The sequence below is a fragment of the Oryzias melastigma genome, linkage group LG22, assembly GCF_002922805.2.
Source record: "Oryzias melastigma strain HK-1 linkage group LG22, ASM292280v2, whole genome shotgun sequence".
NCBI lineage: Eukaryota > Metazoa > Chordata > Actinopteri > Beloniformes > Adrianichthyidae > Oryzias > Oryzias melastigma.
This window is the reverse complement of record NC_050533.1, coordinates 20329314-20343074: the sequence shown is the minus strand read 5'-3', so window position 1 is coordinate 20343074 and position 13761 is coordinate 20329314. Positions and strand designations below refer to the sequence as shown.

General features: G+C 41.0%; 3 protein-coding genes across 3 annotated transcripts in view; 1 reads left to right on the top strand and 2 right to left on the bottom strand.

Moving 5' to 3' along the window:
- Positions 1-2168: 2168 nt before the first annotated feature.
- tmem151bb (transmembrane protein 151Bb) lies at positions 2169-6084 on the bottom strand. The gene is made up of 2 exons (XM_024272017.2): positions 4706-6084; positions 2169-4577 (listed from the first exon to the last, which is right to left on the bottom strand). Exons 1-2 carry the CDS (start codon positions 4781-4783, stop codon positions 3168-3170), a joined length of 1488 nt encoding a protein of 495 aa, XP_024127785.1. The 5' UTR covers positions 4784-6084; the 3' UTR covers positions 2169-3167.
- Positions 6085-8411: 2327 nt separating this feature from the next.
- Positions 8412-9306, bottom strand: grxcr1b (glutaredoxin and cysteine rich domain containing 1 b). Its single transcript, XM_024274143.1, has 2 exons — positions 8709-9306; positions 8412-8627 (listed from the first exon to the last, which is right to left on the bottom strand). The coding sequence occupies exons 1-2, from the start codon at positions 9129-9131 to the stop codon at positions 8583-8585; spliced, it is 468 nt and encodes a 155-aa protein (XP_024129911.1). The 5' UTR covers positions 9132-9306; the 3' UTR covers positions 8412-8582.
- Positions 9307-11058: 1752 nt separating this feature from the next.
- utp25 (UTP25 small subunit processor component) overlaps positions 11059-13761 on the top strand; it is an 8211-nt gene continuing 5508 nt past the window's right edge. Inside the window, exons 1-6 of the mRNA XM_024277901.2 lie at positions 11059-11239; positions 11584-11623; positions 11696-11882; positions 12349-12591; positions 13109-13197; positions 13282-13683. Coding sequence (XP_024133669.1) covers positions 11139-11239; positions 11584-11623; positions 11696-11882; positions 12349-12591; positions 13109-13197; positions 13282-13683 — 1062 coding nt within the window. The 5' untranslated portion in view covers positions 11059-11138. The remainder of the gene's footprint in view (positions 11240-11583; positions 11624-11695; positions 11883-12348; positions 12592-13108; positions 13198-13281; positions 13684-13761) is intronic.

The following is a 13761-nucleotide window of genomic DNA, read 5'->3' as shown; positions in this document are numbered from 1 at the left end:
TGAAATCTGGTGTGCATCAAAGCCATTGACTGTATAAGAGAACTGGACTGAGTGACCCCTCCCCTCTTGCCTTCTAAACAGGAAATAGCTGCTGGTTCCAAGAAGCTAAAATCTCATAAACATCTATAGAGAAATAACCATTCATGCTCTGATATCTTTTTTAACATTTTCTTGATCATTTTAGTTTTTCACGTTGTCAAGTTATAAGCTGACCAATCAGATGCCTTAATAAAATTAGGTGGTTTCATGTTTCAATGTTCAAAACATCTGATTGACTGATAATCTATGGTAGATGTGAACTTGCAACAAGCTCACTCCTGATTGGTGAGAGTGGAAACTTTGACTCAGATAGACTCAGACCAATCAGTGTGGCTCCAACATGGCGGTGTCTATATCGCAGGTTGGAGCCGAAAGTTGCATGGGTGACGTCTAGGGTTGGGCACCGATGGGTTCTGATGCGGTTCCGGTGCTACCGCGGTTCTTTTGTTTCGGTTTCGGTTCCCTTTCGGTGCTTATTGCGGTACTTCAGTAATAAAAAATAATGCCTTTATCTTCCTAAATCCAAAGCAGAACGGCTTCAAACAAGCGCAGACTCCCTCCTGCCGTGCAGCTGTGCGCACGTAATATAAAGCATAATATAAAACTCCGTCTTAAATAAACTTAAACGTCCTTGAAATTTTAGCCTGACATTTTATTAAATTAAATCAGGAATGTGGCATTTATTTGCAGTTGTTTTTGGGCAAAAGCAATATTTTATTTCAATAAAATAAGGCGGAAGATAAATGTCAATCACACGGCTGCAAAGCGCAGCAGATGATGACGACCCGCTGTGGTGGTGGGCGGAGCCGAGCCGAGCTTTCTGCTATTAGCAGCCCAACAAGGAGGAAACGATTCATTGTTTCATTTTGGGATGGGGCTCCAGCGTTGTTTAAAAATTGCAGAAACTCCACTATTCACTGCGAAAGTCCCGCCCACCGACATTGCGGAAGCCGACCATCTCTGCAGTTTTATATGAGCCCGCCCACGAACACAAGAAAGTAAATAGATAGGCGGAATCGTAAAGAATCAGAAGGGAGTACAAGTGATTGACATGTCCACAGACAAATGAAACTTCAATGAACTTTGGAACCGAAATCCGGCACCGTTTGCAGCCGCATCTTTCGGTTTCGGTAGAACCGCGCAAATCATAACGGTTCCTACTTGGAACCGAACTTCGGTGCCCAACCCTAGTGACGTCTCACCCAGTCCAGTTCTCACATATGGTTAATAATCAATGCTCACTGGGGCTATGTTTTCAATTCCCACCCTAATCCATAACTACTAAAATATTATATAGTGCATGACTATTGCTCTGGGTTTGAAAAGCAATTCGGACACCATGCTAACTACTTTTCTTTCGGTTCGCTAAACTCTGGATATGATGTCACCCATTTCACAAGCTGAAAATCCAATCAATACGAACATTTCACGATGTTTATTTATAACTCCTTTGTGTTCTGATGATGACAATGTTTCTGGTTTATTAAAAAGTTACAAATAAAAATGTTTAGGGGTTTTTTTTTGCGCAAAAATTGCTTTACCGTAATGCATTGTGGTTTATATTCGCTAATGTAGTGAGCATCAAGGCATGCTGATTTTTTGCAAAGACTTCTGGGAAATTTCGATTTCACCCAATTTTGGAATTAGTAGATTCAGACATCATTATAGAAATTGCGAACGGGGAGGGTTGGACAAAGCTTATATACATAGCAAATATGGACCACAATGCATTGTGTTTGAATTAGGGGCGGAGCAAGAGCATTTTATATGGGGGGGCAGGAGACTATGGAATGGTGGGAAAACACCAGAGCGGAAGGCCATTACAAATGAAAAGATTATTGTTTTTATATAGTTGAAAATGTTGATTTTGTTATTTTTGCAAAGCTTAAAGAAGCTTGAATTAATAATTTCTTAATCTTTGTCAATTATTATACTAATATTGACAAAAAAACTGCGAGAGAATCTGGCCACAGAGAAAAAATACGGTAGCTCACATGTGTCAAAGTCAAGGCCTGGGGGCCAGATCCGGCCCTCCAGATAATTTTATTTAATTGTTATTAATGTCCCAATGTTATCTCGCGCTTATTTCTAACTTGTAGAATTTTGAACAAACATAATTTTATGGAGAGTAAAATACTGAAAGTTATTTAAAGTTTAAGTTGATTTATTCTGGAATAATATTCCTGTTTTTTATTCATAGTAATGTTAAAAAGCTACTTTTTAAAAGTCCCATAAATGTAGTCTTAGTGTGTTTAATGGATGTTTATCTTGTTCGGCCCCCTAAGGTGTGTTGTGGATTTTAGCCCCCTGTGTGATTGAGTTTGACACCTCCGTGCTAAACAGTTACAGTTTATTCACATTTAAAAGCTTTAAAGCTGATAGATCTGAAAAGTTTATAAAATATCATTTTTAAAAGGGTTTCCTAAAGTTTAGGAAATTTCCACTTCCGGTTAGAGATTGTTTCTGGTCCAGCCTGCATGTGACCAGATGCCCCTTTAAAAATTGGGGGGCAAAGCTTTTTGCTGGTGGGGCAGCTGCCCCCCCTTAACCCTCATAGCTCCGTCCCTGGTTTGACCAAAAAAAAACAGTCTTTAAATTTCATTTGTATAAATTATTCACGTTTTCATCATTAGAACATGTATAAAATGTTCATATTTATCAGATTTTTACTTCGGCTAAAGGGTGACACCATATTTGCTGTTTAAGATAAAGGTTGAGTTAAATTCCAGGCCTCTGGACAACTCTGCACATTTAAGGAGTAGTGCGGGAATCCAGACACATCCCATTATTGCTGTACTTCAGGAGGTGGAGCCACTGTTGATGATGATGTCACGACAAAGATCCTCTGAGGTAACGGTAGCGTTTCAATGAGATCTGTAAAGTTATGGTGTATAGCGTAACAGTCTTAGTCTCCTTGGTTTCACCAAAAGCCAGACAGACACATTTTTCCACAAAAGCTCTTTCATGGATTTGTTCCTGTTATTGCTTTGGTGACTCCCACATTAAGGATTCAGGCAGTTGTTTCCTACGATTATGAGTTTGTGGATGTGGCTTTCAGACCTTTGAGCATGCTCTGTGTGCCGACCTGCTACCGAGGCGACGCTACGCTTTTACCAGAGCTTCTGTGGTCATAAAGAAGTCTCCACGCAGGCGCCGTTTCTGTGGAAGGATCTGTGATTGTGGCAGTTCTCACTGCAGTGGATGATGAGGACCGGGTAGCAGTGAGCGTCCTGATAGTCCGGAGGCTCCTCGTCGTCTGTGGTGAGGCGCTCGGACAGGCAGCGGGTGTTTTCGCTGGGGCTCTCCTGGTCGTCCAGGCTGCCGCTCCTCCAGAAGCAGCTGCGCTGGGACCCGTAGCGGCGCGCCAAGGAGAAGCGGCTGCCGCTGAAGGGGATGCGGGGGCTGGTGCCGTTGCAGATGCTCAGGGCGCTCCTGGAGAACACGGAGGAGCAGCTGATCGCTCGGTGGCAGCGCTCACAATTCTGACGAAGCCCATTGAAGCCGGACGGGCACTGGGCCAAGTCCATCAGGCCCGCTTCAGAGTAGCTGGGCACCAGCTGCTGGTTGGAGCGAATGTGCCATTCCAGCTCAGTGCTGTCAATGGTGTTCACGCGAGGGATCCGGCGCCAGTAAGGCCTGTCGTCACACGGGGTCACGGGGATGTAGTCGTGCCCAAAGAGCTTCTCCACACGGTAGTGAACGTATGCAGTGCGGTACTCAGTAAACACTCGGAGCGGCCAGGAGAAGGTGAGGAAAGAAGCAAACCAGAAGACGTAGTGGGACAGATACCAGGGCTGGTGCTCGGGGTCAGACAGCACCATGACGTACTCCTTCAGGTCAACATTTTTCAAGTGCATGCCCTCCCTGGCTTCCATGTAGTCGTCCAGACCCTCGTTGTCAGTGAAAAACCGAGCTCTCTGAGTCAGGTACGAATTCTCCGACTCCACATTGGCAAAACTAAAGCACTTAGTGAACCGCATCTTTGTGAGAGGAGACTTCTCCAGACCCAGCAGCTGTTTGGAAACATCTTTGACCCCGCAGTGGCTGTAGTCGAACTCCGCCTCCGCTACATGTGTGTTGACACGCTCGTGGTACACCTGCGTGCTGGTGTATGCATCCCCGTTGCGGTAGCGGGTGACCTGTCGGGTTCTGCGGACGTAGTGGTAGCTGATGGCCTTCCACCAGATGCAGGGCTTGGCCTGCTGCATCCTCTGGATGCGCTCGCTGATGCCCTCCACGTCCACTTTGTGCTGCAGCTCGTTCTTCACGTGGCAGTGCCAGCACTCCACCAGGTAGACCAGGTAGAGCATGCCCAGCAGAGCCAGGGGGATGTAGATGTAGCCGTCGGAGCAGGGACTGTCGTGGTACATCATGGATTTCCCTTTGAAGGCACTGTCAAAGGTGAGGCGGGTCACCTTGGTGACATGGCACCAGATCATCACCCCCACACAGCCGTACATGAGAACAGACAGGAGAAGGCATTTCCAGAAACTCTCCCGGCAAAAGGATTTGCTCAGAGACTGCTTCAGAGGTCTTTGCTGATGAGAGGAGAAAGAAAAATAAATCATTATTGGACTAAAACTATCAAAAGAGCATGCAGAAAAAGGGTAAGACAGACATTTCTGCAGCTGAAAAAACATCAGAATTTGCAGAAATGTCCAATTACCTCCTCTCTGGTGTCCTCCTCGAGGACGGTGGTCGTGCTGCTTTCACTGGCAGCCGCCGCCGACGCAGGAGGAGACATGGTGCCGGGCAGCTAACGGGGAGGATGGCAGGGCGTGGAGTGGGAGCAGATTTTCTGCAGATTTCTGGCTCCGCTGCGTCTTTCATGCGCGTGGAGCTGCCGCCATGCCGTTCGAGGAAGCCCGAGAGCTGCGGAGACCACCGGTGCCGCAGTAACGTGATAGGGGAGGAAACGGCTCCATCTGCGCGTGATGACCGGAGGAGCGTGCCCCCTGCCCGCAGGGACCGCAGGGACCGCCGTGCGGGGGTGCGGGAGGAGTCGGTCCGCCGAGCGCTGGCCGGGTCGCTGTCCTTGGTGCTGAACGCGGCAGGTGAGCGCTGGTTGCATAAACGCGCCGCTTAAAGGGAAAGCAGGAAACTGCGGAGGTTCCGACTATTATGAGGGGAAATCGAGAGCTTTGCTGTGACACTTCAATAAATGGTGATTTTTTTTTTAAATTCTAGGATTGAATCACCTTTGTGCTGTTTTTGTTTGCGTGTTTTTATTATAGAGTATTTTAACTAAATTATCTAAAATAAACATTCAACTTAAGAATTTTTTTGGAAAAAATAAGCTAAATGCAACAGTTTTCAGATCTAAACAAATTTGCCTCAAACTTCTGACTATTTTTTAATTTTTATAGTGAGGTTTGCACTATTTTAACAGCTTTTTTTGTTTGGTTTTAGGGATTTTGTTTTTAGGTCTTCATTTTCCAGGTTTTGGGGTTTTCCCCATCCACATGTCACCTGATTCCATTTGCTTGTCATCTTTACTTGTCTGTAAGTTAACTACCCTCAGTGAGCTTAAAGGGTAACCAAACAGGGCAGAGTAGAAGGGGGGAGTTATAGTAACAGAATCAAATATTGATTCTTGCTTTTGTACTGGAGTTTCAGAGCATGATGATGCAGAAATCCTAAGACTTACACCCGTAGACCAATCACAAAATTCAATTGTAATACCTCGAGTCAACCTGTAGGGGGCAGCAAAAATACGTTTCTTGACTATGTTTTCAGGAATTAAACAAGTTTATTTTAATATCTCAAAAAAGCCCCATTTATGAAGGTCCACAGACAAAAAAAAATTGATTTAGGGTTTGGTTGCCCTGGACATAAGCGACCCAGGTGAACGCCACATGCAAGATAGCGTCAGAAAAAATCTCTAACTGGAAGCGGAAATTTGGCAACTTTAGGAAACACTTTTGAAAATGATTTTTTAAAAACGTTTCAGAACTATCAGCTTTTAAACTTTTTAATGTGAAGCCACTTTTCCTCTTATCATCTGTCTACGAGACAAAAAATATTCCTCCCCCTGTTTGTCAGCTCCAGATGGCCGACAGGGCCGCTCCTCTGCTGGTCCCCTTCACCATAATGCCCCTCACACCTGTTTGGTTGGGGAAACCTGGCACTCCTCCAGACCCCGGTCATCCCTCCTTCTCATTTAGATAATGTTCAAATGAATAGTTTTCATCCTATTTTTATCATTACTCAATTTTGGGAAAGATGCTTTCTTTCAAAGTATTCATTTTTAAATATAAAATGCTTTAAAACGTATTTTGTACGGTATTCCACACAATCTGAGTACTGTATTTTAAATACTTGGAATGCCTCTTCCGATTTTAGATTAACTTCCTATAAAGTGACAGACAGGAATAATGGATTTTATGAGCAGTTTCACTACGTTCATTTTCATCCCCTCAAAAAAAACCCAAAACGGTTATTTTCTGTTCATATTTGCACACTCTGGAAAGTTTCCCGTTCAGATGAGTTCATTCTGAAACAGACCCATTGAAATCCCTTCAGATGTGACTTGTTCGGGTTTGTAACGGCTGACTTTCTCCTAATATATTGTGTTTATTGACCAATAAAAAAGCTCTAGCTGTATCCTCACCTCTACCCTCACATTTGCACCAACTGCAAACAGACACACACATGTATAATTCATGACCATGGTCACATTTGGTGAGTAATGGTCTCTCCTAACTGGTTCAGAGACGGGAAGTGTGACCAGAAATTACCCCTTAATCTAAAAAATGAAACCATATATCAAATCAAATGCATTCTGTTTAAACTATAACTGCATCTGAATATATATATAGATAATTTGTAATTATCAAAATATTTTTAGTGCCAGTACATATATTCATAAACTTCTTATTGTCCTAATACTGTAAAATGTTGTTGATTTTGCATTAACAAATGTTAACTGATGAGGATGACAAAATAAAAAAGTCTATTAAGCTCGAGAGAGAATTGCAAACATTTACTTTTGACATTGCAGAAGACAATTCTTCAATTTAATATTTAAAATACATCAAAATTTTAAGGAAAAAAGCATCAAATTTGTGATTTTTTTTAATTTTCTATTTTGGAATAACAAATAAAAATAGTAACATGAATACTGCCCCACACTGACACACCAAACGCAGCGCTTTCAGATCATTCAAACTATTTTGTAGATATTGTGAAGTAACATACATACAATGTAACATATGTAGTATAAAGAATGTAGTACATGTCATGTATAAATAAACCCAACTTCAAATGATACAAAATTTTCAAACTTTTTTTGACATTTTGTTTAAAAAAAAGCAAAACTTTCAGTTTGGAGGTTTTATGTTTCGGAATAAAATGTTTAAAACAGTTTTAATTGAAATTTTAAGGATTTATTTTGACACACTCGCCCATTTTCATTGTAGTAATCGCATAAAAACTACTCTATGAATGTCTCAGTAATATAATAATACGAATTTCAACTGGTTTCTGGAATAATAATTATCCCAGGTTGCAAAAACAAACTAAAATCAGTATTTTCCCTTCACAAATATTAAATGTGTTCCACTAAACTTCTCTTTATGGGTCGACTGTCCAAAGGACTTCTGATTAGATATGTTTCTAGTTCATTCAAAGTTTTAATTAAAAGCATTTTTACTAAAACTGCTCTTAAGACAATTTAAGCCTTAATGTGGGTTTGTACACCTGCTAATAATCACTTAAAATGTGACAGGTTGTACCTGCAGCTCATCAATAGATAATAACTCTGACACATTCCAGTCAGTCTTGTGTTTCTTCACTAAGAAGATATCTACCAAATTTATAAGACCACACACGTTTTTTTATTATTATTTTAGGTCTCAATACATGAACTTCCAAAATAAAAAGTCATGCTTTCTTTTCCATATGGCTGTTTGCATTTTAGCAAAAACTCCCAAAAATCAAAAACATACAAAATTCGGTCATATTTCACAAAAATTATAAAAAAGATTCACACAAAAAAAACTGTTCTCAAACAGCTCAGTGCACCAGCGTGTCTTTATAAGTGCTGCTGCTGTTAGCAGACAAAGAAAACAGCTTTCATCAGAACTTTTTAAAAATTCAATAGTTTACTTTTGGTGCTGTGACAGAGCTGATTGAGTAGAAAGCAAACTCCTGTCATCGGTGTTCAAGACACAAGATATTATAGTGAGTTTTTATGAAGTTCTTCTTTTTTATTTTTAATTTATTTGATTTAGAAGTTTCTCAAAATTATTGTAATTAAAATAAAATGGGAATAAAGGCTAAGAATTTCTTTATTTGCTTTGATTTACTTCAAAATAAAATCTAATTCTGGTTCATTTAATCAAATTGTAAAATTTTAAAATAAAATAACAACTTGAAAGGTTTCAAAACATGACTAATTTTGCAGAAATATTAGATTTTAAAGAGACTTATTGATTTTTTAAAAACATTTAAATGCATGAAGGCTTTGTCTTAATCATTTTGGAAGACGGATAATGTAGATACAGATGAAAAATCCAGGAGTTTGTAACTTTTTCTCCTCGTCATCACTGTTTCTCCCATGGCTTCCTCCTCTGATGACGGTAGGAACCCTCAAAAACACAAACAATGTCTGCAGGTCAGTGTGGTCGCTGGATTTGACTCTAACAGGCTGACAGAGGTTTGTAACTTACTGAGTACATGTTGGACAGGTTGTTGAAGAGCACTTGGCCAGCGCTCACCTTGTTCCTCACTCCTCGTATGGTCCCGTTCTTGCTGCAGATGTTGATCCTCTTGTTGCTGAACACCATCTCTCTCTTGACGCTGGCGTACAGAAGCAGGTCGTCGGGTTCACAGCCATTCTCGTCCACTGCGGCCTCCCCCGCCGCCAAGCCGTTCAGATGTCGGTTGGCCTCGCTGGCGGGCAGAGGGCTGCTCTGCTCCGCCTCGGGGCTGCTGGCACCGTCAGAGTCCACTGAGTCTGATCCCGAGCCACGCCAGGCTCTGTCGTCCTTGAACACCTCAGCCAGGACCCGGCCGCTGTTGGCAGACGCTACCCGAAACCTGACGGTTTTCCCAGCTTTGTCTCTTTCCTGCTTCATTCTTGGCTCCTCCATGGAAACATAAGCGAGTCTCACATTGTTTACATCCCATCAGATGGAGAACAATGTGGTTTCACAGCCTCAACCATGGAGGTACGAATCCATGGAGCAAAAATATCCTGCTGACGTGTCAAAGGGAGCCGAAAATACCCAGAGTAAAACCCTAACACTCACAAATGCTCAATAATATATAGACTTCTGCCATGGCAACAGCTAAAAGAAGCAAACAGTAAGTCGATATTGCAATGTTCAATAATTGATCAAGGTTAGTTTTCAAGCAGCACATGGCTTGTATCTGATCCTGTTGGATCATGAACCATGCATGGAGCGAGGACTCACGGAGAATACCCCAGATAACCTTCAATGACCTTTACAGCAGGCTGCACAGTGGTGTAGTAGTTAGCGCCATCACCTCACACCAGTAGGCGTCCTGGCTGGGATCTTTCTGTGTGGAGTTTTCATGTTCTCCTCATACTCGTTTGGGTTTTCTGGGGACTCCGGCTTCCAAAAACATGCTTTGTAGGGTAAAAGTGACTCTAAGTTTCTCCTAGGTGTGTATATGAGAGTGTGTGACCCTGCAACCGATTGGTAACCTGTCCAGAGTGTACTCCAAGTTTTGTTAAATAGTAGCTGCTGGGATAGGCTCCAGCAACCCAAAAGGGATACAGCAACAAGCCCAAAGGGCTCTTTTACTGTTAAAGGTTGCCAACCCCTGGTCAAAACAAAAAGTTGGCCTTTCTTAATTCTTAAACCTTTGACACAGGGATGTCTAAAGTCAATCCTCAAGGGCTGACCTCCTGCTGGTTTTCCAGAAACTCTCCTCTATCTGCTGCTGATTACCTGGATCAGGTGTCTTTGTCCAACAAGGAGCTTCAACGGCAGGTTGGTTGGAAAACATGTCGGATCTCGAGGACTGACTTTGGACACCCCTGCTTTAATACTTGAAGTGTCGCCAGTGACGCTTAAACACAAAATCTTAACATTTTTCAAGCAATAACACGGTAATTCCAGCAGATTCTGCTCACGCCGCTTTTCTCCTTCAGAATCTTTGTATTCTACTACTAATTTGCTGCTGATCTGTTCTATGAACATTCAAACTATATCATCAGGGATACATCACACCCAGGACATAAAGTGTTTGAACTGCTGCCCTTTGGGGAAAGATACCAAACAATGACGCGCAGAAATAATCGGTTCAAGAACAGTTTTTATCCGAGAGCAATAGTCTCTTTGATTGGTTGGATTGATTTTATTTTTCCAACATGCCAATAACAATTCAGCAAGGAAACGTAATTTAAAAATTAATTAAAACAAGAAAGAAAAACATCTTGAAAACATGACATTAACAAAAGAATGGGAACATTTCAAACAAAATTTGGGCATGTTGGTAAAGGAGCAGGCAGAAGCTAAGCTTATTAAAGCCCGCCCCTTTTACTTTTCCTGTTAGTTTAACAACACATTTTTGTCAGCATGTCATCAAAGAAAATAATAATGATAAATACATCAACATTTTCATTATCTCTTTAAATTCAACCTAAAGGTGTCTGTGCAATAGAACGTATGATGAATCCAGAATGGGAGATATGCCTTTGTTTTATTGTTTTATCATTTATTTTTTTTAGTATTTATGTAATTTTTAATAGCACTTTGTTTTATACTTTTCCTTATATTTCATTTTTATTGACTGTAACAAGAAAAAGGGTATTGCTTTTTAATAATATTGTACAAATGTGCCTTTTTTTCATTAAATAGAATAGAATTGAAGCTACCTCATTGACAATAAAGAGGCAAAGACATATCTAAAAAACAGAAAAGGAAGAAAAACAAACACCATATTTTCTTTTAAAAAAGTAATACATTTTTCCAAAACAATAACATTTTTATTTACAACAAACATTTAAAATAGACGTTTTGAACCTGCAATACTCCTCCACACCTGTAGGCGGAGCTAGAGCTGCGCTCCTCTCCTCCACCATAGAAGAAGTCATTCCTTCACACGTGCGATTCGAAAGCATAGCAAACATGGGGAAGCGGAGACAGAAAAGCAATCTTTTTACGAAACTGTCCAAAAAACAGAAGAAACACTTGAAGGAATTCGGAGAGGAGCATCCATTCCACGACGTGTAAGCGCGGTTTCATTGTAAGCTAGCAAGTTGTAGGACATATTCAGACTTCTGAATGATGGGGTATCAAGAAAACATGTTTCCATTTACAAGTTCTGCTAACAGCTGATATTTAATAATTTAGTTGATGTTCGTTAAATTTGACCTTTATTTGGATTAAAAATGTCGAGTATTCACATAACTACTGAGTTAGACTTCTGCCTGTTGACCTACAACTACCAGATTATTAAGTCTGTGTGCACTGACATAATTGTTAATCTCTGCCATATACATATACTATGGTATCTGACTGTATTACACACGTTTCTCTGACTGTTTCTTTATCTTTTCTGCGTTTCCCATAGAGTTTCTGAGGGTTCTGAAAGGGTGGAGATAGTGGAGCTGGTGAGTTTCCCTTTCCTCTTGTTATCCTGCTGAACTCTGGTTTGTTACACTCTGATTTTGTGTCTGCTTTAGCCTCCCAGCCCAGAACATTCACCTGAACACCCTGATGAGCAAGAAGATGAAGAAGAGGAGGAACCAGAGAATCAAACAGCCTATCAGAAACTTCTTTCAACTCTAAACCGATCCACAAGTCATGCACCGAGTGAAGAGGAGGAAAGCTCGGAGGATGAGGAGGAAGAGGAGGAACTTCTAAGTGAAGGTGATTCTAAAAATGCCTTTTTTGAGCACATTTAGCCTTAAAGTCCCACTCCAATCATCTTATGATTTATCTTAAAATCATTCTCAGAAGGCTTTTAATTAGGATTTTGCTGTTTTTAGCCAAAATCAAAAACCTGTGTTGTTTTCTAGGACAGAATTTCTATAGAGTGTTGGTGCAGAGTAAGCCTGCCCTACTTCCCATCATCCCTATAATTAAATCCTCTCCCACTAGCTAACAACTGCTTACATCCCCAAGCTAACATTAGCGGTGCAACAAAAATGTTGAGCAATAATGGAGTAATCCAGACGCACAGTTTTGATCCAGATTCCTGGTCAGACGAGGAAAACAAAGATGTTCATAGATATACTCAGAAATACAGTTTTGAGAATAGTTTTCTTAATTTGTCTCCATCAGAAAAATGCCACAAGAACATGTTAAAAACATGATTTGTTTTTACTGTTTACAGAAGTGGGTGATGAAGCTGAGGATGTAAGTGATAACGACGATGAAGAAGACGTGGAAGAGCCGGAGGAGCTCGCTAATGAAGAAGCAGGAGAAAATGAGGAGGAGCAGAAGGAGCAAAATGAGGTTAAAAAGGAAGAGTTCATCGACAAGGAGCACGAGTCGGAGTTTTGCCTCGAGACAAACTTCCTGAACAAAAAAGAGCAAGATGAAGCCGACGGCTCTGAGCAGGAGGACAACAGCGAAGGTCAGAAGTTGTGAAAGCGTCATTATGTACTTGGGGTGTAACGATTAATTGATTAATCGATTTGTATTCCTACGATCAAATCAGAGTGAAACTATACCATTATAAAACTGATTCAAAAATACATAAATGTTCTAATAATGTTGTTTTGATGTGGAAAAACAACAGTGGGCTGAACTTTATGAAACTAAAATGTGAATGGATTTGACATTCATTTATGTTTACTGTTTGTACACATATTTCATTTACACTTGATTATTTTGAAGAAATGCAAAGAATGTAGAAAACTTCACCTGCACAGGTATTTATCTCTGAGTCAGACTGGTTGAAGTTTTGGATAAAGATGTCCTGGATTGATTTTAGGTCAGCAAATTGGATCATTCAAAAAAAGATTTTCAACCATGAATTATATCAATTGAATTGTTGTTAAAATGAACCATTACACCCCTAATAAAGATGTCTTTTTAAGTGGATCTTATTTTTTCTGTTATAATTACTAATGCTTTGACTTTACCTGCAGATATGTTCCATCAGCATTTGAACACCGAGCTGACTGAAGAAGACGTGCAGAAAATAACATCTGGAGCTAAATCAAGAACTCAAACTACTGTATGGGATGACTCATTTTGTTGTAAAGTAATTTACTTTTTCACTAAACTCCACTTACAGTTTCTGTCCTTTTTTGTTTAATAGTTACCTAAAATGGGAACGCTTCTCTGCACCTCTTTCTTGGAAAAATTTGGTCATGCCGGTCTGCAGAAAGATGGAAGTCTCCCCGTTTTCCACAAGTGTTTGGCAACCAGCTGGAAGGACCTGAACCAAATATGCGACCCCAAGGAGACGCCTGAGGAGATGAGCCCCCTCCAGCTGGAGTTACTGACCCTCATGGCCTCTTACAGGGATTTGTATTATTCAGAGACGTGCCCACTCAAGCTGGGTCCTCAGGTCCGGAGTGCGTACTGCCTCCATGTGCTGAACCACGTCCTGAAGGCCAACAACCAAGTACTGTCCCACAATGCACAGCTGAGGGAGAACAAAACGAAATCTTCTGAGTGCCAAGAAGAACACAGAGACCAGGGACTGACCAGGCCTAAGGTAACCAGAGCAAACCCAACAGTTCCTGTTTTCATACATGAATGATTAACAGCTAAGCTTTTTTTTTTTTTTTTTTTA

Coding starts and splice junctions, on each gene's coding strand:
- tmem151bb (XM_024272017.2), bottom strand. CDS start 4,783: ATGTCTCCTCCTGCGTCGGCGGCGGCTGCCAGTGAAAGCAGCACGACC. Junction 4,578..4,705: donor AGGAGGACACCAGAGAGGAG/GTAATTGGACAT, acceptor TCCTCTCATCAG/CAAAGACCTCTGAAGCAGTC.
- grxcr1b (XM_024274143.1), bottom strand. CDS start 9,131: ATGGAGGAGCCAAGAATGAAGCAGGAAAGAGACAAAGCTGGGAAAACC. Junction 8,628..8,708: donor ACCTGTCCAACATGTACTCA/GTAAGTTACAAA, acceptor TGTGTTTTTGAG/GGTTCCTACCGTCATCAGAG.